Genomic DNA, 27787 nt, shown 5'->3' with positions numbered 1-27787 from the left:
CCGCCTCAGTTCTGTTACTTTCAACCCATGGGGTCCCCGGGCCTTTTCTATACACTCGAGCTGTGCACCATCTAACTGATTTATCTACCCTTTCTTACTAATACAGTTCAGCGAGGCCTTCTCTTGCTCCGAGACTTCTCATTTGAGGTAATGTAGGCGGTGTATGCATCGTGCTGGTTCTCTCTCTCTCACTGAGACAGTCCCAAGACTGCCTGATACGACTGAAACTCTCCCTGGTTTACCTGAGAGTAAAGATCTTTGCCTGCAGCAAGTCCCAGCAGTAGCAAAAGCCCCAACATGTCTGGCCAACCGCACCCACGAACCATACAGAAGTTTGGGTGTTTTTCGCACCTACCTGCTCCCGAGAGATGCAGGGCAGAGACGGTCTCCGGGGCATCTTTCCACTGCCGTAGTAGGTGCTGGAGGTCTCCCCCAGAGACACGCAGCTGGACCTCCTGCGAGGCCGGATCACGGGTACCTTTTCTTCAGCTGCCCCTCCTGGGACGGCCTCCCGGAGCTGGCCGAAAAGGTCCGAGTTGAGGGCCAGGAGGGAGCCCACCAGCCCAGCCAGAAAGGCGCAGAGGGGACGGGCGGCAGGAGACAGGGAGCCCAGAGCCGTGACGGACTGCAGCCAGGCCAGGCTGGCAAAGAGCAACAACAACACCGCGGGTCGCAACCGGAGGCCGAGGGACAGGGCGAGGAGGGCCACGCATCCCAGCGCCGCCAGCAGCCGGCCCGGCTCTCCCGCAGCCCCGGGTAACAACGCGTCCCCCAGGGAGCAGCAAGCGGGCAGGGCAAGGAGTCCAAGACGGCCCGCGCCGGCCCGCCGCTCCCGGGACAGCCAGCCGCTAAGGAAGAAGAAGGCGCAGCCGGTGCTGAAGAGGGGGCTGGCCGCGTGAACCAGGCTTAGCAGGACGGGTTGCAGCGGCGGCCACCCCGGGCTCAGGCACAGCAGGGCGGCCAGCAACACCGCGGACACTGCCCCGGCGGCCGCCAACCCCCGCGGGACAGCTCCGTACAGCAGCACTAGCAAGCCCCTCCGCGGGTCGGTCCTCAGCGGGCTGACGGAACTCTTCACGTAGCCGTTCCGCAAGCCCTCGGCCGGGCAAGCACTGTCCGTGTGCCTCATCTCGCCCTCGGAGCCCCTCACAGCCTGGCCGCCCTGCTCATTGCTTTCAGTCACCCGCTGCCGCCAAGCGAGTGCCACGTGCCCTCATCTGCAGCCGAGCAGCATGTTTTTCATGAATTCTTAACTGAAAAGCGTGGTTTTTATTATTTTTCTCCTCGGTTTTTTCTTTCAGAAAACTTCGGACTCGCTGCCGCCCCCAGACTTCGGCAGCAGCATTATTATTTGCGGCAGGGAGGGCAGCGCAGCGGGGGCGCGCACGCAGCTCCGGGCGCCATAGCTGGGACAGCTGTCCTACCCGCCCCCTTGCAACTACCCTCTGGCGCGCGCACGTGCCGGCCTCTAGAAAGTGGCTGTTGAAGCAGCAGCGTCAATAGAGCTCGCGCCAGGCAGCCCCAGCCCAACCACCGCCCTTGCTCTCATTGGCTGATTGGTGTCAACGCGTGCTGCAGCTGTGGGAGTTGACGCCTGCCAGGGCCAAGGGCAGCGAATGTATATAAACGCGACTGAAAGGTTAGTTTCTTTCAGTGGAAATATGTATCGTACCTAGGCGTAAATATTTTGAACTAAAAGGTAACATTTATTGCACAACGAGTGACAGTTGTATTTAGTGATTCAATGCCAAATACTTCAACGTCGTACATACAGATTAAAATGTATGAAGTAGGATCACAACACCACGCGGATAAATCTTTTTTTACTGGATCCATTATTTGAGAGGATTTATTTTATTTATTAAAGTTTTGTATAGCGCTAGCTGGACCCGAGGGTATCAGAGCGCTTCACAGCAAGAATAAAGACGTTAGACAGACAATGCAGACAAAAAAAACCAAGGCAAGGAGCACAGGAGTGGGTACAGTCTGTACAATAGCAGCCAGGCGTGAAACAGGGTGGATAGTCGTAGGCAAGTCAATCAGCTCAGGGGTGAACGAGAACATGGATCTATAAAGTCTAGGTTGAGTTCTAGTTGGTTCCAGAACGATCGAAGAAGAGGACTTTGAGTAACTTCTTGAATTTCGGGAAGGATGCGGTCATTCTGATGTGTGGGAGGATGGAGTTCCATATCTTGGGAGCATTGCCCGCAAAGGATTTGCTAGATGTTGAAAGTTTCTGGGATTTCAGAGGAATGAGTAGGAGCGTGTTGGAGCTTCTGAGGTTTCTAGACTGACCGTCCCTTTTGAGCTTGTTGGCCAGGTATTCCGGTTTGCCTGTATGCAGGGCTTTATGTGTGAGGCAGGCTGTGCGGAAGCTAGCTCGTTGGTCAATAGGGAGCCACTTCAGATCCTTAAGAGCTGGGGTGATGTGTTCATATTTCTTTGTTCTCGTGATCATTCTTGCAGCGGCATTTAGGGTAGAGGTCAGAGGTCGCAGGTGCGATTTGGCTGTTCCAATCAGAGTGGCAATGCCGTAGTCAATTCTGGAGAGAACCAGAGCCTGCGTGGCCTGTTTCAAGTCTTTTGTGGGGAGAAATGGTTTTAGTTTGTAGAGCAATTTCAGGTTCAGGAAGGCATTTTTGGCAGTTTTTGAGACGTGTTCTTTCATATCCAGTTTGGGGTCAAGGGTGATCCCTAGGGATTTTATGGAGTTCGATGGAACAAGAGGAACATTCAGGGCGTTTAAGGCTTTGAGCCATTCAAGAATTTGGGGGTTTTCTTCTTTGTTAGAGATGAGGAGCACTTCAGTTTTTTCTTCATTGAGTTTGAGGTGGTTGGAAGAGAGCCAGAGCTGAACTTCGGTAAGTGTGTGGTTCAGTCTGTGGATGTCCGAGATCGATGTGGTTTCCAGATAGAGTTGCGTGTCGTCCGCATAAAGGTAGAAGGGGATGTTAACTTTCCTTAGAATTGAGGTGAGGGGCTCCATGTAGATGTTGAAGAGTTGAGGAGAGAGTACTGACCCTTGAGGGACTCCTCTGCTGATGGGAAGAATGTCTGATTCGCAGCTTTTAATTTTGATTCTTTGTGTGCGGTTGTTGAGAAAGGAGGAGAACCATTATAGGACAGTCTTTTCGAGGCCTGCTCTCTCCTTTAGGACATTGATTAGTAGGGCATGATCAACTGTGTCAAATGCAGCCGATAGGTCTAAGAGGATGAGAAGGCTGCATTGGTTGGAGTCTAGCGACATGTGAAGATCGTCCAGGACGTTAAGGATTGCGGTTTCAGTACTGCAGCCTTTTCTGAACCCTGATTGATATGGGTCGAGAAGCTTCTTGTTCTCTAAGTGCTGGGATAGTTGCGACAGCACACATCTTTCCAAGATTTGGGATAATAGTGGAAGGTTCGAGACTGGTCTGAAGTTGTTCATATCCTGTAGGTCAAGGCCCGTTTTTTTTAGTAGAGGCGTGACTTGACCTATTTTAAGGCAGTCCGGGATGGAGCCCTCGCTCAGAGAGCTGTTGATGATCTTGGCCCAGATAGTGGCTAGAGTGAGCTTCAAGTCTTTGGTCAAACTCGGGGGAAGCTGATCAAGGGAGTGGGTTGAGGGTTTGACGGTGGCTATGAGATTGCTTATCAGTTCAACCTGGATAGGTTGGAAGGAGGACCAGCGAGTGGATGTGATTGTTGGTCTTAAATGGGAGGTTGTAGCGGGGTGGGAGGAGGGCAACGTGCCGAGTGATCGGTCAATTTTGGCAATTTTTTCGTTGAAGAAGCTGGCAAAGTCGTCACATTGGGATTTGGACGCCGCCATGACTCCTGTTACCGGAATGGAGATTTGGTTCTTGATGATGTTGAAAAGTTCTTTAGGGCGGTTTTTGGCATTATCAAGGGCCGCACAGAAGAAGGACGACTTTTTGTTCTTGATATGGTTATAGTAGCTTTTGCGGGCTGCCTTGAGCTGGTCCCGGTTGAGTGAGGAGGGGTTGGACCTCCAGGATCTTTCCATGGATCTTAGGTGTCTTCTTTCATCGTTAATGTCAGTGGAGAACCAGGATCTGGAGGGGATGTTTCTTTGTTTTTTTAGTTTCCTCGGTGCCAGCTGGTCCAAGACGAGCTCCAAGTTGGAATGGTAGAGCGAGGTGAGTTCTGTGGTTGAAAGGGATTCTGTCGAGTTCGGGAGGAGTGAGCTGAGGCCCTTTTCTAGCTTGTCATGGGGTACTCTCGATAAGTTTCTGGTCCACTTGGGGGAGGTTTGAGTGGGAGGGACGGAAAGCGCCGGGTGATTGATATGAAAGAGGATGGCGTGATGGTCTGACCAGTCTACTGGGATGATGTGGTCAATTGAAATTGTCTTTCTATCTGCGATGATAGCATCCAGGGTTGCTCCTCTGTGGTGGGTTTCCTCTGTGCAGTGCTGGGTCATGTCGTGGTCATGAATAAGGGTGGTGAGGGATTGAATGAGCGGGTTTTTTAATACATTCCATCTTAGGTTGAGGTCGCCCAGAATTATTCTAAAATCAGTGTTGAGAGCTGTTTGCGTGATCAGATCCGTCAGCTGGGCGCCAAATTCGGAAGTGTTGCCCGGGGGATGGTAGAGGAGAAGGCATTGGAGTGAAGGGTGGTGAGGAGAATTGATTTTGACCAAGAGGGATTCAAAGGAGTTGTAAATGACGGAAGGAGATTCAGTGATGGAGAGGTCACTTTTATGGATAATAGCTATTCCGCCACCTTTGTGAACGGGCCTGTCTTTGTGTATAATTGAGAAACCGGGCGGCACCAGCGTGTCCAGGATGGGGCTGGATAGAGTGTTTTGCCATGTTTCAGTGATGAAGGCTACGTCCAGGTCATGGGAGAGAATGGTTTCGGCTATTTCTGTTGCATGTTTGACGGCGGATCTGCAATTGATGAGCATGCAATTTATTTGGGAGTCATCCTGTGAGATATGATTGACAGAGGTAGCTCTGGGCAAGGAGGAGAGATAGGGTGGTGGTCTGGCAGCTTTACGGCGGGACGGATCCCTACCCACTCCAGTGATGACTTGAATTGAGGAGAAGGGGGGGTGGTCAGAGGGAATTGTTTGAGCTGGCTGATTAGGAGGGGTTTCATAGGAGGCGATGAGGGAGGTCACTTCCTGTGGCGAGAGGGAGGGAGCCGTTCTTCTAGGACTGTCGATTCGAGCCTCAGTCCTGGGATTGGAGAGAAGAGGCTGGGAGCCTGTGGGGGGCTTGAACTCAATGTGAGTATGAGAGTCAGTCTTGGCGGGAGGCGGCTGGAGGTGAGGAGGAGGAACGTTCGGGGAGGGAGGCTGGAGTTTCTCTAGGGAGGATAGGGTTTCTTTCAGGCCAAGGATCAGAGTCGCGATCTGGGCTTCTAGAAAGTCCAGGCGTTGTCAGTTTAGGTGCTGGGGAGTAGGGGGGCGAGTGGGTGAAGTTGGGTTTGGCGTGGGAGGGGTCGTGGAGCAGGACGTCGAATGGGGGGTCTGTGACGGGGGACCGGGTCCAGGTTGAAGTTCGGTTGTGGGAGGACTAGTGAGGGAGAGCGGGTTTGGGGCGAGATACTGTTTGGAAGTGGGACGGGAGAGGGAGGCACGGAGTTAGCTTTCGTAAACTTTTGGTCAGGGGCAGGGTGGTGGGAGGGGCTGCTGGGCAAGTTACTATTAGGGGGAATAGTCGGGATGGGAGGAACTGATTGGTGTTTCGAGTTCGGATGGACGGGGGGTAGGGAGGGAGGGGGGTTGCGGTCTCTTTGGGGGAGGTGGATGTCTTCACTAAGGGGGATGGCGTGAGCAGTGGGAGTGAGGGATCGCGCAGGGCGATGTGACTCATGGACGGAGGGGGGACTGGGAGCACCCGCGTAGCTAGGGGGGGGCGAGGTGGGCGGTCCGCCCCAGGCGGCACTGTTTTTGGGGCGGCCGGCCGCGCAACTCTGGTGCATTATTTGTATGCGGCCGCGGGAGTAAAAAGAAGTGCGTCTCGGCGTTGCACGCGCGAGAAATATGACTAAAGGTGAGGCAGCAGCCTGTCACTCTTAGTCACACATCTCTCGCGCGCAATGTGAGGACGCAGTGACGCACTTCCTTTTACTCCCGCGGCCGCCATCCAATAGCCCTTACAGGGCGATAGGCCGCAGCCTCACACTGTACTAAAGTCAACTCAGTGTGTCACCATCATGAGAGGCCTGGCTGCGGTAGCCGTCGGCTGCGGAACACGGCAGTCGTCGCCCTGCTCGCTTAATGTTGGGCCAGAGCTGAGTCCCGCTGCTATCAGGGCTACCTGTGGCCAGGAGGAGGAGATACACTGTGAAAATCCAAGGCGGCAGAGTCAGAGACCCAGCCCCGGGAGGCCTGAGGAGAGTGCGGGTTCATTGCAGCAGCGTGACACGTTGCACCGACCGGCACTCCTGAACACAGTCGGACCCCGAGGAGCGACTGAGACAGGGATTGTAAACGAGGGGCTGGCTGCCAGTTACATGCTTCACTGGCCTAATCCATGTGCCGACGGCGGACAGACAGCGTTATCAGCTGTTTGACCTCGGTTTTCCATCCAGGTAAGCCAGAAATATGCCCCCTGCTTTATAATTTACTATTTCTTTTGCGAAGTTTTTAATTGTGTCAGTAAAAAATGTATTTTTTTTTAACATTTAGGTAAACTTTAGCCTAGGGAGTGCTGCGTGATGATTTAAAAACGACATGCATTACTGGTACTGGGCCTATGCAAGCAATAGTAATGCAGCTGGTTTTGGCATGTTGTTTCTTGTCACCAGTGGGTGCATTTACATGAAAACAACTTTCTTTTCATGTTTCCCTTGTCACCTTACCAAGTTGGCGTCGTGCACAACACACGCTGGTCTGTGCAGTGCTGTGATTTTGAGTTTGTGTGCTTGACGCAGGATGTTTACTCTAACTGCAGCCTCCCCCACCCCATCGGGACATAATTGGCAGGCTAGACGGATCTGAACTTCACACTTACCAGTGAATCCCTCCAGTCATGTGCGTTTGTGACAGGCTGGAGGAGAGGCCCTGATTGCATCCCTAATATAAAGGTTGTCACAAGACAGCGCTAGCACCAGCAAGCAGCCCTGTAACACTGTCAGAGAGCAGAGCTGGCAGAGAGGATCCGAGACTGTGTGAATCGCTGCTCAGGTGCGAGGCCATCCCTGCTGTGTCAGTGTACAGTGGCCTGGAGTCTGCTGTTGTGGTGCACTTCATGTGCTCTTTTAGTTCAATATTAAACCGGTTAAATCGTACTGGTAATTTTGCATTCATTTATCACTACGGGCCCTCGTGTTGAAGTTTATGCCCTTCCATTTGTGCAGAAGTTTTAAGATCTTTTAAGAGTTTTAAGAGTGTTTTGTTGCGCAAATTGGTGTAGTTTCTGATATTTACATTTCCCTCATCTTCATTGCTTGATTTTACTCACAAGAAAGTGTCACTCATAGTCACTGTATGCCGTCATAATTACATTGAAATTATGAAAATGTCACATAGCAATCTGAAACCTTGGCAGCTATGCACACTTTAATAATTAGTGCTTGTGTCAGCGCCGCACAGTCTGATCATTTCTGATAAATTATTTCAGTCACACACAATCAATTTAGTTTAAAATCTGCAGGCAGAGCTGCTCTGTCTCATCATTCTTCTGAGTAAGCCTGGTTTATCAGCAGATCTGATTTAAGCACAGTAAATCTGCAGTCCCCAGATAGATTATGCAGTCTGTGTGTTCTCCTTTGTACTGCCGGTCACCGTTGTATTCAACTGTGTAGCCTTGGACCGTGTCATGTATGTGCATGTAACTTGCATGATTGATCCATCAAGGTAACTATTAGCGGCAATACTACGTGTCTCTCGGACCTCTTTCAAGTGCTCGCCGTACTTATTCCCCAGCACCCCTCTCCCCCCACCCCCAGGGGCGGCAACCTGTGGGATAGCCCCGGGCGCCACAAGCTCTAGCTACGCCCCTGACTGGGAGCTCTAAGGGGAGGGGATTGAGAACCTATGGGGGTGAGGGAGACGTGGTGAGGGGGGAGGGAGGTCGGAGGGGTAGGGGGTGTGGGGGATTCTGGATGTTTGGGAGAGGGGGGCGGGCGTTTGGGGCTGTGGGATAGAGGTGATGAGTTCAGGCCTCAGCAAGGCCCAAAGGTACCGAAAGGGTCCGCCCTTCTGTGTACAAAGTCCTTAGACTTACAAATGAAGTTGGCAAGGAAACTGGAAATACAAAAACATAGTTTAATAAACCTTTAAAGGTGGTGATACAACCTCCACAACACTTCTACAGTATTGTACAGAGTAGCACACTGAATACAAGCACATGGCCCCTTTTATACACAGTGGAAGGGGTTCAGCTTACAGCTTAGACAGAGGTTGCAACCACGTAAGGACATTTCCAAATATATCAGTGGGTGGAGCTAACAGTATTTCTAGAACATGGGAGGGCTATGCTAATAAGGAACAACTGTTACTTCTGCTGAGCATGCGCTACACTCTCAAGAAGGACTAATAATAACTGTTGCTAGGTAGAATCCACAGTGTAACTGGCAGAGAGGTAGGACAATCAGAACATTGAGCACATGGCAATGTAGGGCATGAAAAATGGCGGACTCGAAATACAAAATGGAATCCCTATACTAGATATTTGGACTGATGCATTATGGCTTCAGCTAATGCTTAATAATACCGTTGTTTTATTTACAACAGACGACCCTTTCAGCGTTAGCTGAAGCCATTCCATTTCATAGGGTAGTCATCAAACTCATCTTGAATATCAATGCTCATAATGTTAGAAATCTCTTTAGTTAGACTCTTTTGATAAGCAGCTTCGGAAACAGCTTTCTTATTGGGTATACAAGAGGTAATGCAAAGGGAACATATCATAGGACCACATTGAATACACATACAGCAAGTAAAAAGAATTACTACTATTATACAAAGGCCAGTGAGGATCTTCCAACCCCATGTAGTAAATAAGGTCCAAAACCAACTAGAGAAGGTCCATGTACCATTATCTACATGTATGTCAGCAGCTATTTTATGCAGTTTATTTATGGCATTATAAACAGAAGGCGAGTTGTCTGGGATGAAGACACAACAGCTACTTCCAATAAGTCTACAAGCTCCTCCTTTTTCTGCTAATATGACATCTAACACCATTCTGTTTTGCAGGGCAACAATTCTAGTAATTTGCAACTCTTCAGTTACGTTTCCTAGTGCTGCAGCAGTTTGGTTGGTCACTGCCTCTACAACTCTAGTTAATCTTCTTATCTTTCTACTGTTTAGGGCAGCTCCAACAAAAAAGAATAACCCTAGGTTAAAATCTACATATTGCTGCAAACTAGTGTCGGTCTGGTCCACATCACCGATAGATAAAGTACGTTTGTATCTATTCACAGTGGCATTATTCAACAATTTCAAGTCTTTATGATAAGTGGCAGGTGCTAAAAACACTGGTGGTAATAAAAACGATACATAGCATACTCCTGACCAGCCAGCTGGTAATCGATAATATCCTCTATTACCGCATACAAAATATGTATTATGGGATGCTAAAAATGTGCTATTATTCAGACCATCTATATTTAAGACTTTAATACAATCACTAACACCTACAGGGATGTTCCCAACACTTTGTACGCATAAGTCCGCTTGTGCTTGTGCAACTGAGATCACAAATTTTTCACTTTCGACAGTGTCTCTAGTGTTCGTAAAAATGTAGGGAGTAGACTCATTGTCTGGTCGATATTCTTCCCACTCCCATATAGTTCCATTGGCTTGTGGATAGCCGTCTTTATTCTGGTGACATTCTTTGTTTAGTCTAAAAAGTAATCTTCCAACAGCAGGCTTTCTTGTGGCAAATAGAAGAGTATACCAGGCACGACAAGAACCATTATGAGAGAAAGGGAGAGGTATAAACGGTGTTCCCCCCTTCTTCTGGTGCGCTGGCATCATACCACATATCCAGCAATTTGTTTCATTTGTAGCAGTGTGGGTATGATGTAGCATCTGAATGAAGGTGTTATTTACAAAGGACAAGCGGTGTTTTGATTCCTGATAGGGGAGCGTATAAAAGAAATGCTCCTCTGGCACCGGTGTAGAAACCACATATAGATCACGGGCAGGAATTACATCCTCAACAAACCACGTGATAATGGCAACAACTGCCACACTAGCAATAAATCCGAAGGCGCAGATCACTTTCTTTCTCTCCATGTTGAACAAATGTCTCGCAAATCTTCCTGAAACTAAAAAAAAAAAGGCTGTCAGAACTCTTCCCCCAAGGCGGCTGTTGTTTTCTTCACCAACGGGCCAAGACGGGTGTCACTACTCTAATGCAAGGCTGATCCCCCCCCCTTGCCTCATCGGCTCTCCGTTGCACCAACCAAGAGGCCGTTCTGACAGCAGTCTAAACAGCAGAAAACTTCTTCCTGGGTCGAAGGTTGTATCTTCTTACTCCAGAAGTCGTCGGGTCCGGGAAGAACTCCTCTTGCTCATCAGGTACCACAGCAGGGCCTTTCTCTGTAGTCAGGATTTCTCGATGGTCAGTCAACACGGCAGGCTCCACCAATCCGGGTTGCACTCTGCGACAATGAAGGGAGTGAATCCAGTTCTTCCGGTTGGTCACTCGGACGGCCGTTCTTGTTGCGAGCAGAATATGCTCGGGACCGCACCATCGGGGCTCCAGGCCACTCGTCCTCTCGAACGCCTTGATGAGGACGAAGTCACCGGGTCGGAGACTATGACCCTCACCTGTGGACCGGTCAGGGAGTGCTTCTCGAACCTGTTGATGAATAGAAACCAAGTTATCAGTTAATTGTGCCAGATAGTCATTCATCAATACACAAGGTACATCATATACGGAACTTGGTTTGGGCACTCCCCAAATATTCATGGGACGACCAAACACCACCTCATACGGTGTAAAGCCGGTTCGGGAGTGTGGTACTGATCTTATTGACAACAATGCCAAAGGCAAAGCGTCAGGCCAAGTCAGAGAAGTGGAAGCCTGGATCTTTGCTAGTTTAAGCTTCAGTGTTCCATTGTAGCGTTCCACCAAGCCAGCCGACTGTGGATGGAACACTGCATGAAACTTCTGTTTTATCCCCAGACCTCTCAGAACGTACTTGATAACGTCTGCTATAAAATGAGGCCCGTTATCACTCCATAATAGTCTACAAACACCATACCTAGGGAAGAACTCCTTAAGTAGCACCTTTGCTGTAGTCATTGCAGTATTGTCCTTAGTAGGGTAGGCTTCAATCCATTTACTGAAAGCACACACCACTACCAAGACGTACTTTAGATTATTACAGCGTTCAAGTTGGATATAGTCCATTTGCAGGACTTCAAAAGGTGCAGTAGGTATTTCAAATCCTCCTGCTGGAGTCCGTGTTCCTTTCCCTGGGTTGTATTTAAGACAGATCATACAGGTCTGTACCACTCTCTTGGCCGTGCTAGCAATCTCTGGATGCTCCCAAACTTGCGCAAGCAATTTCACAATCGCTGAAGCTCCAACATGTGCTAGCCCATGTGCCATTTGAACCATAGGTTGGACAAAAGCTGTGGGCAACTTCCACCTATCCATTTGTTTGTTGCGCCAACAACCTTCATCATCCAGTTCTCCATTTTCAGACCATTGCTCTCGTTCTTTATCAGAAGCAACTCTCTGTATTTCCCTCACTTCTTTCCTAGCATCATGCCATCGTTCTGCTTGTGACTTCACAACATACATTGAAGTGGAGTCAGGTCTCATTGCAGTTTCTCGTGCTACTTGGTCAGCGAAAGCATTTCCTTGCCCTACTTTGTCAATAACTTTCTTATGTGCACTGCATTTCACTATAGCTATCTTCTTAGGAAATGTCAGGGCAGTCAAAAGATTGTGCACCAGTTCTCCATACATAATTTGTGTTCCGTGTGATGTCAGAAAACCTCTTTCCTTCCAGAGCAGGCCAAAGTCGTGCGCTACTCCGAAAGCATAGCGGCTATCTGTATAAATATTCACACACAATTCTGCACTAAGCTCACATGCTCGTGTCAATGCGATCAGCTCCGCTGCCTGGGCTGATTTCTGTGGAATGCGTGCTGTTTCCACGATAGTATACAAAGTAGTGATGGCATATGCTGCCGAAGTCGTACCATCCGGTAGCTTCAGGCAGGAGCCATCCACCCATAATTCTCCATCTACATCTGAGAAAGGCGTATCCTGGAGATCGATACGACCCTTTGTCTGTTCCTCAGTCACAAAAATACAATCATGTGCTTCTTGTGCCTCAGGCTGAGTCGTCAGGAATGGTAACAATGTTGCTGGATTTAACGTAGCACATCTCCTCAATGTGATATGGGGAGCCAGCAACGTTAGTTCATATCCGGTCAGACGGGCACTTGTTAAATGCTGCGTCTTTGTTTGATTCAAAAGGGCGTCAACAGCATGGGGAACCAACACTAACAGCTTGTGAGATAACACTATTCCCTCACTCTGACGTATTGACACAGCTGTCGCTGCGACCGAACGAAAACACCCCGGCAATGCCCGAGCGACAGGATCGAGCAATGCCGAGAAATATGCACACGGACGCTGCCTGTCCCCGTGCATCTGTACTAACACAGATGACGCACATCCATCTCTCTCATGTACATATAATGTGAAAAGTTTCGTGTAATCAGGAGTGCCTAACACTGGTGCTGAACAAAGGGCCTGACGTAACTGTTGGAAAGCGTTTTCACATTCATCTGTCCAAGGAAGGGGAATTGGAGTGTCTTTTGTCAATAGCGCTAACAGTGGTTTGACTATATGTGAAAACCCCAGTATCCACTGCCTACAAAAGGACGTAAGACCCAAAAATGCTCGAACATCTTTCTGTGTAGAAGGTGTTGGTGTGTCCAGGATGGCTTGGATACGATCTGATGTAAGTGCACGCCCCTCCTTAGACAAAAGGTGGCCTAGGTAGGTCACCTTAGGTCTACAGAATTGCAATTTCTTCATAGATACCTTATGATTGTGAGAAGCCAAAAAGGAAAGCAAGGACAACGTACAAGTCTCACATTGCTCAGGGGTGTCAGCAGCCAACAAAATGTCATCGACATATTGAATAAGCACTACCCCCTCAAGCAAGACAAAGGAATCCAACTGTCTTTTCAACGCCTGACTGTAGATACTAGGGCTCTCAGTATAGCCCTGTGGAATTCTACAAAATCTATACGATCGATTATTCAAAGTGAAGCCGAAAAGGTAACGGCTATCAGGGTGAATAGGGATCGAAAAGAAGGCGTTCTTCAGGTCGACAACCGAGAATGTTGTCGCTGTTGGTGGAACCAAGGTAAGGAGTGTCGTGATGTCAGAAACAACAGGGTATTGGGGCACCACTATCTTGTTCACCTCCCGCAAATCAATAATAAATCGATATACCCTAGTATCAGTGTCTTTCTTCAAGATTGGTAAAATAGGACTGTTACAAACATTGTATGGGACTTCTTCCACCACCCCCACTCGGATGAGATCCTGCACAATCTGTATGAGCGCCTCCTCACCCTCCTGTGAAATCCTATATTGAGGCAGGCGTGGTAACACAGCTCCCTCCTTCACACTAATGTGAACCGGAGGAATGACCATCTGTCCCACATCAGTGTCTGAAGTAGCCCACAACGTGTGAGGTAAAGAGGCTAATGCAGCACTTTCAGCGACCATACACACTCTCTCTTTTACAGGGTAATTGTCATTTAAAATCACGCGTACTCCTTCAGGGGAGCAGCGGATTGTGGCTCTAAAATGTTTCAGCATGTCTAGACCCACAATGTTGTCAGGCGTGTTTGAGGAAAGCAAGAATGGACATGGTGCTGTAAATTTGTCGACATGAAATGCAAGGGGTTGGGATAATGGGCTAAGAGAAGGTGTTCCATCGAACCCTACAGATGTGATCGTTAAGCCAGACAGGGGAGCCCTCGGAACCAATTGTTTAGACAAAGCGCTACGAGTAGCCCCTGTATCAACCAAAAACTGATCAGTAGAACCCAAAACATGTGCTGTAACATAAGGACCCCTCTGATCTACTGGTACTTCAACTGATTCCTCCCCCCATCCTACGCAATCCTATGCATATTGGGAATCATGACTTTCGGGGTGCACATAGTCAGACATCTGATACTGATTTCGTCTATCAAAGGTATTAGACCCTCCTTGTTGTTGCTCCCTAGATTCAAATCTAGCCCTGTCATTTAGGTTACCTCGTGGGCCAGAAAACCCCCCACGATTTCTCCCAAAACCTCTACCCCGTCCCATAGCCCTGTGTTCTCGCGCTAAAGGACACTCATTGGCCCAGTGGCCTCGTTGCTTACAATATGCACATTGATCTTTAGCCAAGTCTGTGCGGTTATATGTAGGATCATAAAAACCCCGACCACCTCTATTATTTCCTCTCTGGGGTGGTCCATACACTTGTGCTAACATAACTTTTGTTTTCAAATCCTTAGATTTCTTATCTTCATTACTTTTTGCTTCTAATTCCTGACGCTCGTAATACTGAGCCATAGTCAGGAGGGATGCCGGAGTCGAAGTCGTCCAGGAGCTTTCACTCGCTTTCAACCGAGCTGCTACTCCCGGTAATAAATTTGAAACATATTTGTCTACAAACAGATGTCGACCCGTGTCATCCGTCAGAGACTGACCACTAAAATCATGAAAAGTTTCTTCAAATCGCGTAAAGAAGTCAGAAACTGATTCATCTGTCTTTTGCTTGCAAGATGCTAACATAGTCCAGTCAATCTTTTTAGGGGGAATAATCGTCTTTAATTTAATCAAAATAGCAGCAGGGAGGTCTAGAATGAGCTGGGGTGGTTTCTGCGCAGGTTTCCTAGCTCTGTCCTCCTCCTCAATGTCTTCCCATTTAGCTTTAAACGTCACTAAATCATCAATTTTCCGTACTGATCTCCACATGTCAGGGGGTAATATAAGACCAAAGAATAAATCAACGTCAGCTAATGTCATAGTACAAGAATTCAAAGCCCCCTCAACTTCCTCATAAAAGGCAGCAGGATTTTTCCGTGGGTCAGGTAACGCTTTCTTTAAGGCCATAACATCCGCTCTATTCCAAGGAGTATATACCCAATTATAGATAAAATACCCTCGGGCATCAGCTGAATCTTTATCTGAACTAGTACCCGCTCCTTTAGGAGGAACATACAAAGGCGCTGCCTCTCGCATAGGTTTAACATGCACAATATCGACCTTATCTGAAGAAAAGATAGATGATTGTTTCCCGTCGCCACTCAAACCCGTCTCTTTGTCGTCCACCGTCTTTCGTCGTTTTTCTTCTCGTAACCGAGACGCCTCATCCCGCAATACGAATAACCGTCGAACTGCATCAGCTGCCTGGGAAGGAGAAAAGAGACCTTTACGCAATTCTTTCTTATCTTGTATTATGTCATCAGGTTCAAGAACAGGAGAATATTTTCGAAAAGCCCCGACTACTTCATCAGAAAAGGTTTCAAGCAAATAAATTATTTCCCTGTCCGGCCATTTTTCAAGAGACAACAATATTTCAGCAAGAGGAATTGTACCCTTAAGAATACGATAAGAAATTTGTCGGAGCTCCGCCATACGATCAGATGTTAGCTTAGACCGCGTGTCTACCTTATCTTTAAATGATCCAGAATCCTCATCTTCCCCTTTCGGAGCAGACGGGCCAGCATACGGAGGCGGAGAACGATCTAGTAATGAAAAATCATCATCAGAATTATTAAGGACAGGATAAAGAGGCCGACGAATGGGATATTGGCCAGATATCTGCAATCTACGTTCCTTTTCCCGTTTTTCTTCCGCATCTTTTTGTTCACGTTGTCTCATTTCGTGCGCCTTCTCACGCACATTCTTCCTCTGCTCTTTCTCAATCAGCGCATGTTCACGTTTCTCACGCTCACGTACTTCTTTCACCCACATTCGCACACTCTCAAACATATCTTGTCTCGCTCGGCGCTTACACAGGCACTGTTCCACATACTCAATTTTGCGCACATCAAACGAACCATACAAAGGCCATCTCAACTCAGGATCCTTCTTGGTATACTTCCTCCACAATGTGCTGTACATTATAGGGGAAAGACCAAACTTAATGTACATATCCCTATTCGGCGTCCCTTCTGGGGGAGCCGGCTGCGATTCTTCAAGACTTAACCGGTTTCCACAGCAGCACCACTTACGTAGTGCGCTAAAAGTAGACATGCTAGAAATAGTGCGAAATACGCAATATTATACAGAAAAATGGCACTTAATCGTTGCGCCGCTCACAACCATATGTTGGAGAAAAATCTCCACATTGCCTACCTATATGTGTTGCAACGCATATATACCCATATTCATAATCATAATATGATCGATCATCCAAACATCTCCATATCCATATCCATATCCATAAGCCACAGCAAGCGTATCCTAAAACTGCCTTGCTAATCACTGGCTACCATAAACACTCACAGTAATTACCATACATTGGTCCTTACCAAGCACGAGCGTCCAGATTCCACTTGCCAAGTTCCACAATTTGCTCAAACAGCTTATCCACAGCAAACCGACAGAAGAGGTCTCAGTCGAAGACCGGCGCCACCCAGATGGTCAGATCGGAAGGAAGGAAGAAATACCTCAGGATGCCAGGACTAAAGACGCCGCTGGCAGTGATCACTTCCCCGGCAGAGTTCCACTCCTTCGTCACGACCAGTCCTTCGAGCCTCCGAGTCGCCGATGAGCCCCACGTGACGGGCGCCAATTGATGAGTTCAGGCCTCAGCAAGGCCCAAAGGTACCGAAAGGGTTCGCCCTTCTGTGTACAAAGTCCTTAGACTTACAAATGAAGTTGGCAAGGAAACTGGAAATACAAAAACATAGTTTAATAAACCTTTAAAGGTGGTGATACAACCTCCACAACACTTCTACAGTATTGTACAGAGTAGCACACTGAATACAAGCACATGGCCCCTTTTATACACAGTGGAAGGGGTTCAGCTTACAGCTTAGACAGAGGTTGCAACCACGTAAGGACATTTCCAAATATATCAGTGGGTGGAGCTAACAGTATTTCTAGAACATGGGAGGGCTATGCTAATAAGGAACAACTGTTACTTCTGCTGAGCATGCGCTACACTCTCAAGAAGGACTAATAATAACTGTTGCTAGGTAGAATCCACAGTGTAACTGGCAGAGAGGTAGGACAATCAGAACATTGAGCACATGGCAATGTAGGGCATGAAAAATGGCGGACTCGAAATACAAAATGGAATCCCTATACTAGATATTTGGACTGATGCATTATGGCTTCAGCTAATGCTTAATAATACCGTTGTTTTATTTACAACAGAGGGTGGTGGGGCTGGGAGGGACGGATGGTTGTTGACGTGATTAAGAGCGAGGGGAGGGGATTGTAGGGGTGAATGGGGCATGCTCTGCGGGATAGAAGTTTGGCGAGGGTCAAAGGGGGTAGTGGGGCGTGGATGTAATGGGTAGAGAGCCATGGCCGTCTTAAGAGTGTGGAAGAGGGAGTCGAAGAATTCGAGGTTGTCATCTTTCGCCTGGATTAGAATGGTGCCATTCTTGAAGATGGAGATGGAGATGTCTCCGGTCAGGGACTGTTGGTTCAGGGGGGAGATCGTTAGTTTCCGGTTGTGTTCTGATAAGGTGGTTTTGGAGACAGGGAGGAGTGAGTTAAAGGTGGAGACCCAAGCGTCTGGTCGGGTGGTATGGAAAATTAAGTCTGTTTTTCTCAGCCCTGAGGATGATGCATTAATGGAGCAATGGTGTGCATAGTGTCTCTGGAAAAGTCTTCGTTAATTGTTACAAGTGTCCCGGTTAACTGAGATATATGGTGTGCTGTTACTGCACATATCACAATTATGAGTTTTGTAATAAATGTTGTCAGGCCAAACCTGGGGAAACATGCCCCAATATAATGCTTAGTTTGAAAAATGTAAGTGCCAGATCCCTTCTAAGAAGGCTACTGCAGCTTGCACGAACCGTTGCCAATGACAGAACTGTCGATGCCAGTACCAACACAGCTACCATGCTCCTACAAGTGTGAGAATTCTGACTATTCCAGGCCACACAAAGCTTTAAGAATTAGATGGACTGCCGAAATTAATCTTTTATGTGTATTGAATTATTAAACACACTTAGGTAATCTAAAAGTAGCAAAGAGCCCCACCATGTGGTGAACTATCACAAGTGCCGATGTTGAGAAAAAAGTGCTGAGCAATTGACAAATGGAACACCTGCTCAAAATAAACACTGGCCTTATGTACAGAACATGCAGGTTTTGGTACAGTAAGCATCCAAAATCTGCATGTTATTCGCCTAAACTTGCAATCGTTAGCTATTTATTGCACTTGATAAATTCTGATTCAGAAAATTCGAAGTTATCGTGTTTGCTAAACATCACATTGTTTACTAGGCCACTCGCAGTGAAGGCCTAATTTTTTCTTGACTAATAAGTGTTTGATTTGTTGTATTCTTCCCCAGCTTTATACTATTCTAATGAGCAACCCAGTAATTGTGATATGTGCAGTAACTGCTGTTACAGCACATCTAACAATAATGAGATTTGTGATAAATCTCAGTGGGTCAAATCTGCGGACATTCATTGGGGAAAATGCCTAGTATTTATCTGAACATGCATATTTTGGTGCTTACTGTTCAAAATGCATATCCTATTCCCTCAAAACTCGTAATTGAGTGGTATTTATCGCACCTGATGATATCAAATTTAACCGAGTCGTATTTTATCATGTGATGAATATCAAACCGTTTACCAGGCCACTCATAACAAGGGCTTAATTTTTACCTGATTTTTAGCATTGTCTCATTTGCTGTGTTGTTCCCTTGCTTAAGGCCTTCATTACAATCAGCACTGTTAATTGCAATAAGCACATATCGCAGTTATGAGCTTTGTGAATAAATAGTCAAACATGCCAATATTTATTGGTGGTAAATGTCCGGTATTCACCAGACCATGCTGACTTTAATGCAGTAAGCACCAAAATCGGCATGTTATCCACCAGAAACAAGTAATTGGGTGGCTTTTATCACATACGATAAATTCCAAATCAGTGGAAGCAGATTTTATCAGGTGCAATAAATATCACACGATTTACAGGCCCACAAATAATGAGGGCCTTTGCCAGTTTATACTCAACATAGGCCTTAATTAGTCTCAAAATCCCTGTGCAAAACATTGTTTGCACAGGGATTGGAATTACGAGTTGTGTGATAATTATCACACCCTCGCAGTTTTCACCTGATAGATTCCGGCACATCAATCCTGGTGAAATGCATCAGGGGAAAAAGCTTGTAAAAAGGCAAAAACATGAGATTTCGTGTATTAAATACGGATTCTGCTTGTTATGCCTTATTTACAAGTCATAAGTCAGAATAAGAGGTATTTACTAATCATGGTAAATACCTCACCGCAAGGTAATGATATTTACCATATGTGATAGATACTTCCCCCTATTCTGCCTAACTTGCAATGAGAAACGTAGAAGGTGCACTACCATCAGTGCTGAATATGGAAAACAATTATTTCAGGAGCCCACAAATTGGGAGTCATTTTTGTACCCAACAATTTATACTGGATAATAATAGTGAGATTACTCTGGTGATTAATGTAATTGTTGGGAGAATCCTTATGCAGATTTGTCACATGTTTGATTCACCATAAACTAGCATAGATGGCTAATGTGCCCACTACAAAGCACAACATGTAACGTGCAGGTCACTGATCTGTGTTTTATTTAGACTGCTCAGTGGGTTACTACGTTTGACACAAACATCCCTGTGCACCCTGCACGTTATAAGTTACAATCCTTGTAATATAGAACAGTGAGTTATGAACTGGTTTCAAGGAGCTGCATGTAAACTGCAAAGCTTAGGTTTAGAAACTTATTGTACTTTTTCTCAATCTTCTGAAATTCTACTCTTGGTATAAATTATATATTTGGGTAGCAATACATACTTACTAGTGCAGGCAACCGCAAACACTGTATTCTTTAGACCCCACACATTTTAAATCCCGACTTTCTGTTTTTCCAGACCAATTCTCCAATGAGTAGCTCATGAGCTAATGGCAAGTCTCCATCTACCTGCAAGTAGTTCTCCTGTGTGCAACCCATCACACTAAATTAAAAGCTTTTCATTCTTGAACAAATATATGAATACCAAAATTCAAAATCGTATTTTCAAGATGTAAATGTGTGTTTTTCAGAACTCATAAGATGATGTTTGTCTAAAATGGTTGAACTTCCATTTGAATTTCCAATTCAACCATTGTAACTATCCAGTTGGTTAACAATAAACATGTTATTTCAGTGCAAGGATACCCTATAGGTTAAACATGCACTTTACAAATACACGTTATATTTAAAGATGATATTTGAGTGAAAAAATATGTGGTATTGTGGAGACTTGTTATCTTGGTTCACTGCAGCTTCAGCTGTTATGAATTTTATGACAAGACAGGAGGCTAGAATTATACATTAAACTTTTATTCACTCTTCTGAACAGCAACACTTAAAAGTTCTCAGAATCAGAACTGTTATGTTAACCATCATTTGTAACGCGCACGGATACTCGGAAATGTCCCGGCACGAAACTCAACATTACTTCACAAAAAATAGAACTCTCAAGTCCTCTTAAATCTACCTGTCTTCCATTTTCTTCCTCTTTTGTTTGCCTCTTCTGAGCAGATACGTTTTATACATACAGCATCATTGCTCCAGAGGGGACGGGGGGGGGGGGGTTGAGGTGTAACACCTCCTTAAAAAGTGCATTCTGTAGTATAGAATTGGGTACAAGGGCTTTCAGTCGGGTAATGTAAAGTATCTGTAAGATTTCACCTGGATTTTTATATACCCTCACTAACAAAAACACACACACACACTCTCTCGCTCGTCTATGTTTTGAAGGCCGTAAAAATGTTGGTTAGTTTAAAAACATTTGTTTTAATAACCCCTAACAATTTGCACTTCTCTCTCTTTCTGCTACCCCTTAAGTCCCCCTCATGTCCTACTTCTCGCGTAATGTGTTTAACAAGATGTCTGAGCGTGATTGTTGGGAAATCTGAAGCTCACACCCCCAATCATGCTGACCAAGCTCACCCCTGCATATATAAGGAATCTAACCCCCAACTGTGCAGATATCTTATGTATGTTTGTACCAAGCTTCACTTTTTATCGGTACCCTATTACATTTTTATGATGTATGTATAAACATTGTATTGTATTCTTTTATGGTTGTTTTAACCGAAATAAAGAAAGAAAGATAAAGAAAGAAAGAATCTATCTTATATAGTATTCAGCATAACTCTTTAATTTGGAGTGATATAGAAGTGTATAATATTGGCTTTATATTGCATTAGGAGTATATATTAACCCAATTTATGGGTGAAAATGGTATTTGATTAGTAAATATATTACTGGGTAAGAATTCAAGGGAATACTATTTGTAATGTAGATGGTGTTAGATAAACTTAATATATTTCCGAAATTGCCCATTTAAACTAAATATTGAGATATTTGGTAAATGCACAGCATCATAAGGCTCTGATTATATTCAAATGTGGAAAGCGTTACCTTGGTGGAGCATGCAACTCTAAACGCTTTTAATCCAAAATATGGGCAAACTCGAGCTCCATGATGCAGCTGCCGTCTGTCAAGAGCCTTACCTCTTGCTTGCACAGGAGCAGAACGATGATCTTTCCAATGCCTCTCCCAGAACTCCTCCGGTAACCAGATTTTCTATTGGGAACCAAATAGGTCCGTAGGGGGGATGGGATAAAATGAAAAAACGAAAAAAAGAGATTGCCTTGAGTTCTCTGGTTTGTGCTCCCTTTCAGTAGAACGCCTCAGTCTAGGTCAGATGAGAGTGTCTACCTTTCTGGGGTGCCCAAAAAACTAAACATAACATTCAATTAGACTTCTGGAAATTAACAATTCATTTCTAAAAGTAATGCTAAACCTTTACAGTCCTTAGAGAGCTAAATTCTTAACTAGAACATACCCAGTAAACCAAGACCTGTGTTTCTCTTCTATTTGGATGAGTAGAATATTTCCTAGTTAGTAATTCTTGCTTATTTGTTAATTCTGGAATATGGAACGACTCTTTCTTTACAGCAATCCTTATATAACAATATTTTTCTTTGTCTTCAAAGAGGAGAATCTCCAGGCAGGAAGAAACTCTGGTTAGAATTACTCTTTTCTATGTTAACACTGTTCAATCAATTCATAAAAAGGTATTCATGAGAATTCTATTGCTACAGCAGTTATTTTTATAATTAATAATAAATTCACAATTAAGGTACTTAGCAGGACAGCTCAGAATGGTAATGGACTGCTCAGAGGAACTCCTCAGCGTGTTGACTCAGGAAGCAACAAGCAGAAACTCTACCAAATAGTTTGGAAACGCTGAGGGTACTTGACAGAAGGAATCGCTAATAGGAGAGACGTTTCTATTCAGTGCAAACTCAGAGTGGAAAAATACCTCGGTTCCTGAAATTGATTCTTGACTTGTGCAAAGGGAGGAAGACTTCCAATCTCCCAGACTCCGAAGAATGACCCCTTCACTTCCGAAGAAATGGAAACCTGTAAACTCTACTTGCTGGAAAACAGTTCCTACTCTCTGCAACAATCAGGCTAAACACTAAGCACGCAACTGAAACTACCCTCACTAACTAGTCCTGACGGCCATCAACTAAAACAGGGTGCGTTCACAGGAATTCACTTCAGTGAAGTTCTCCGGTTCTAGAATGCGCGCACTTCACATAGAATCTTGAGCTCAGGGGTTGGGGGAAACAAAAATAACTGTTCCCTGCTGACTGATTGAGTGGCCACCTTGGAGTTCCTGGTGCACCATGCTTCACCATTGGTGCTGAACAGACAGCGTGGGTCATCGACGACGGTGGCCCTGAGAGATCTTCACTGGCTGCCTATCAAGGATAGAGTCTGTTTTAAATCTCTTTGTACTGTCTACAGAGCTGCACAGGGCCAGAGCCCAGTCCCCTTGCAGGAGCTATTTACCTGGTATAATCTCGGGAGACAGCTCCGCTCCTCAACTGCAAATCTGATTACAACCTCTAGATTTAAGAGATCTCGGATGGAGGGCAGAGCATTTGGCGTGGCTGCTTTGCGCCTATGGAATGAGTTGCCCCAGAACCTTAGACAGGCTAATTCTCTGACCTGCTTTCGGAGGGATTTGAAAACTTGGCTATTTCCAAGTGAGGGTTTGTAGTCTCTTTCACTGACAAATTTGACTCTGCTGTAGTGGTTAGTCATCTTTCTAAGCGCCAGGATACCGTAGGGTGGCAGTTATGCGCTATATACGTTTAAAATTCAATTCAATTCAATTCAATTCTCTCCAAGGGGGCAATTGTTCCTTTTCCTTTGCTTTTGACTACTCCTATGGATGATAGCACATGTAGGCTAACCTTTAGTTCTTCTAATCCTGACAGTACCCCAGTGGCTGCTGGTGAGGTTTATGAGTGGTGCGTCTGTGCTTGGTGGGGACAGCTTTTTTTCTGGAGGTTATTCGTCATTTCCTGTGCAAATGTTATTTAACTAAAAATGGGATCAAAAGATGCACTTTTCAACCCAATTTTTTCAAATAAAAGAACGTAGGCCTAGCTTGACCTTCTTTAGCGATGTGTACAACAGTCAAGACGTTTTGGGGTTAGTATCTCCCTCACAACATGTTTGTAAAATTATCTCTCTTATGTCCATGTGAATAAATGTCAGGTTGATATATTGATAATAATAGGATGGGTAGGGGCTAATAATCACAATTTTAATGATGTTGCTATTGCATTTTACACTGCAGCTAACATCATGACTCAGGTCACACACAATTCATGTGAACAATGTAGATATATAAAAAATATGCTTCAATTACGGTCCATTTTTGTGGCCACTGGAAGCAGAACCTGTAATAGCTGTGCAACCAACCCCGCCTCTTAGACGATTGCGTATGTTCTCATACTCCTAGACTAATTCCCAAGACATGGAAACCCCAGAGCACACTGCAAAAACTCCCTCGTGCAGCAAGACAGAATGGCAACATTCTCGGAGATGAACATGGAATGGGAAAATATTTTCAAAACACAAATTAAAAACTGTAATCAAAGAGGAAGTGGAGGTTCTCTTTTCTGGACATAACTTACGATGTGAAAACAAGGTATTATAATTGCCTTTGGCTGTAAAAGGCATTTGTGACCTATAAATCGAGGAAACTCTGGCAAAACCGAAGCACATTCCTTCACCTTACTGACAGAATATCCCCAAAAAATCGTTTCAGGCTCAGGTGCATACTTCAGAAATGTATTGTCTGGGAGCAAATAAATGTTTTTTTTGCTTACTCTCCAGAATTAATCAGATAGTTTCATGAAAGCTATATAGTCTACGCAGTGCTACCATGTATATAGCGCTTATTCCTGGCCATATTAAGCGCTATATATATGTGTTGTGTGGAGCATTTGCCGACAGTGCAGGAGTGTAGTGGGGAGGACGGAAGGCTACAAGGTGGTGAGTAGAGAGATATTACAAGCACAGGCCATCAGCAGGAAAAGAAGGAACTCGACACATTTTCTGTGCCCTAGTAAAAACGAACAGACGTGCAGACGAAACAAGTGCACATGGATATAGTCATCTTTAGTGCAGCAACTGCAGTGACCTAAGACCTTGTTTGTCAAAAACCAATTGCACCACTATTCTGGCTGTGCTTTACTACCCTAAAGACACACAATTGATGGACGTAATGCAGAACATATCAAAACATTCACCCCCAGTTAAGAGATCTGGGTTAAATCCATCATTCTTTTGCTCACCATGCCACCCCAGTTTAGACTGGCCATATGCAAATCAGTCTTGACCCTTTGCCTCATGGGAACAGTCCAGCCCGAACTGCCAAGCCAGGTCCTCCCTGGACCGGAAACAAGCATCCTGTTCAACAGACACACCCATAGTGTTCATAAAATGGCGTCCACTCGGCTCCAGGATTAACAGACACGTGCAAGAAGCCTCAGATACTACAAGTCGAGTCTGCGCAGACTCGATTTCTTGGCTTCCTGCCTGCCACAAACATTTTCCCAACTCGTCACAGGGTGGAGTCCCACAAGGTTGTGGGGACAATGGTCTCCACTCCCTGATTACGTGGAGACTTAGCGATACAGGGCTTGCATCTAAAACGCCCGGGGCTAACTTTAACTCCACGCCATCAGGGGGTGGAGACTAGGCCTTGATGCTACGTTTTTGCTGAGCTGATGACCTCACAGGCTTCAGGGCTGTGAGATTGTCATCCAAAGAGAGGATGGGAGCGACCCCACACCCAAGAGAAGGGGTACCACAGGTATTTAAAAAAAAAAAATTCTCCTGGGGAAAGTTGCACCACACTGAGATCAGTGATATCAATTCGTCTCAACCCTATCTCCCAAATCTTTCAATCCAAACAAAGCATCCACGCCAGCTGTAGTTTACCAGTCACAACTCGCTGAAGTCCCCACAGTCAGTTATACAAAACATCACAAATGAAGAACTGATGTGCAAAAATAAAGATTTTTAATAAAATTACATGTAATTTGCAAAGAAGTTAAAAACTCATATAAGTAAATTCATAGCGTGGTCATAAGACAAGAACAAATCTGCTTATCGGTTGAAACAAACAATTAAATACGAGAGAACCACAAAAGACAGTGTATAATCATAAAAACATCATAAATGCGTTACTCCATGTCAAATTCATAACAATATATTACGGGTGTCCATAAATCAATTTGTCTATTAAACACCCAGACCATTCCTTGGATGTAACATCAATAAATGCGTTGACGCGTTTCGATGGCACTTGTATTATTGTAGGCCACCTTCTTCAGGACAAAATGAATAAACCGTTCTCTATCAATAACAACCCACGAAAGTATCCTAATCATAAAACATATAAACAATATATTAATAACTCACATATATCTATCTAATATTAAATTAAGTTGCTACATTACTCTCCTAGAGCCCTCGATAAGAGGATAGAGACATGAGAGGATAGACGGGGTCAATAATAAAAAAGCAGATATAGGTAATATGGAAGGCAATATGAATATGAACAACGTCCTATCGGTATTAGAAAACAAAGAAGAGAACCCGTTCAAATCAGGGAGGGAATTTAACCTTATCTATTATGTAAGCAGGTTAATCCTCATTGCGCTTTAGATACAAAATAGATAAAATATATCTTTTTTAATGTGATATTCCCTTCAGGTTTACCCCTCTGACTACTTCTTATAGCAGTCGTGCATTAAGGACATTGATCTGAAAGCTGTACCCCATATGCCCGTAAAGCCATTACGTTTGGTGAGTATTTTTCACCGACAGGGTTGGAAATGATAGGGGCAGATGTGATCTAAAACACTGGGGATTAGTAACTGAATCGCAATACATGTCCCCCTTATTTACAGATTAAACCAAAACATCTAAATCATTGACAGGCGATAAGACACTGGTCTTTCTTCAACATCTATTTACCAATACCTGTGCTGGGGAGATAAGAAAACCCTGTAGCGACCGGTAGGTTTCGGAAGGGTCTTTTTAAGATATTAGATACTATTCAATGAAATAACAAGGGAGTTGTTTTTTAATAATAAACGTAACTGGGCAATTATCCCTTTGCCTCTCATATTATCAGAACTAAGAAGTGTTGTTGGAGCATTAAGGAGTCCTGCTCAACTCAAACTTTTTATGAGAGATACACCTAGTTGATGTTACGGGTATGTCCCTAGTAGGTGGTGGAGTGTATTATCTGTCTCTACCCTAGACAAGGAGGGTCGTATTTTAAATATAATTGGAACATTGTCCCTCTCCTTAACAGGAACAGAATTAGGAGCAACTGGAGCGTCAAGAAGCCCAGGAATGATCTTTTAATGCTCTGTACAAACCATTCTGGACTACCCCAGAGATACCAAGAGGTGGGTAAATGATCATATTTTTCCTGTCCTCACCCGACAGGAAGTGACAAATGTCATACAGCATGAATGAAAGAGGGAATATGCATGGAGATATATATGCAGGCTGTATGAATGGATGCATGTTTGCTAAATGGGGACCCTATGGACAGTTATCTTTTGTAACACTAGTCTCAGAGATGTTGTATCTTTGATGTCGATAATTCCTAACCATATGGTGTGAAACATATTAGGTTCAGGATTCTTCTGGCCCCACCTTTAAAAGCTGGTGTGCAATAATAAAGAGTATTTTAATTGAAAAAAATGTGTTTTTAAAATAAGGCTTCTTTTTCAGTTTTTTTGAATGGGGTACATTTGTGAAATAGATATGATCTATGTACATTTCTCCTTGTCCTATGATGGTGTGAGCAGGGAGTTATAAGATCATGCGGGATAAGGGGAGTAATGTAGCAACTTAATTTAATATTGGATAGATATATGTGAGTTATTAATATATTGTTTATATGTTTTATGATTAGGATACTTTCGTGGGTTGTTATTGAGAGAGAACGGTCGATTCATTTTGTCCTGAAGAAGGTGGCCTACAATAATACAAGTGCCATCGAAACTCGTCGACGCATTTATTGATGTTACATCCAAGGAATTGTCTGGGTGTTTAATAGACAAATTGATTTATGGACACCCGTAATATATTGTTATGAGTTCGACATGGAGTAACGCATTTATGATGTTTTTATGATTATACACTGTCTTTTGTGGTTCTCTCGTTTTTAATTGTTTGTTTCAACCGATAAGCAGATTTGTCCTTGTCTTATGAACATGCTATG

General features: G+C 44.9%; 1 protein-coding gene and 1 long non-coding RNA gene across 4 annotated transcripts in view; one reads left to right on the top strand and one right to left on the bottom strand.

Moving 5' to 3' along the window:
* The window catches only part of PDE3B (phosphodiesterase 3B), a 1530363-nt gene extending 1528840 nt beyond the window's left edge, over positions 1–1523 (bottom strand). For all 3 annotated transcript variants that reach the window (XM_078681018.1, XM_078681020.1, XM_078681019.1), the window contains exon 1: positions 356–1523. In XM_078681018.1, the coding sequence (XP_078537144.1) occupies positions 356–1129 (774 nt within the window). In that variant the 5' untranslated portion in view covers positions 1130–1523. The remainder of the gene's footprint in view (positions 1–355) is intronic.
* On the top strand, positions 1515–27777 carry LOC144822950 (uncharacterized). Its single transcript, XR_013608717.1, has 3 exons — positions 1515–1639; positions 26867–26963; positions 27479–27777. It is a non-coding gene; the product is annotated as an uncharacterized LOC144822950 (long non-coding RNA).
* Positions 27778–27787: the final 10 nt, after the last annotated feature.

The sequence above is a fragment of the Lissotriton helveticus genome, chromosome 3_1 (genome assembly GCF_964261635.1).
Source record: "Lissotriton helveticus chromosome 3_1, aLisHel1.1, whole genome shotgun sequence".
NCBI classification, from domain to species: domain Eukaryota; kingdom Metazoa; phylum Chordata; class Amphibia; order Caudata; family Salamandridae; genus Lissotriton; species Lissotriton helveticus.
This window is presented reverse-complemented; position numbering and strand designations above follow the sequence as displayed.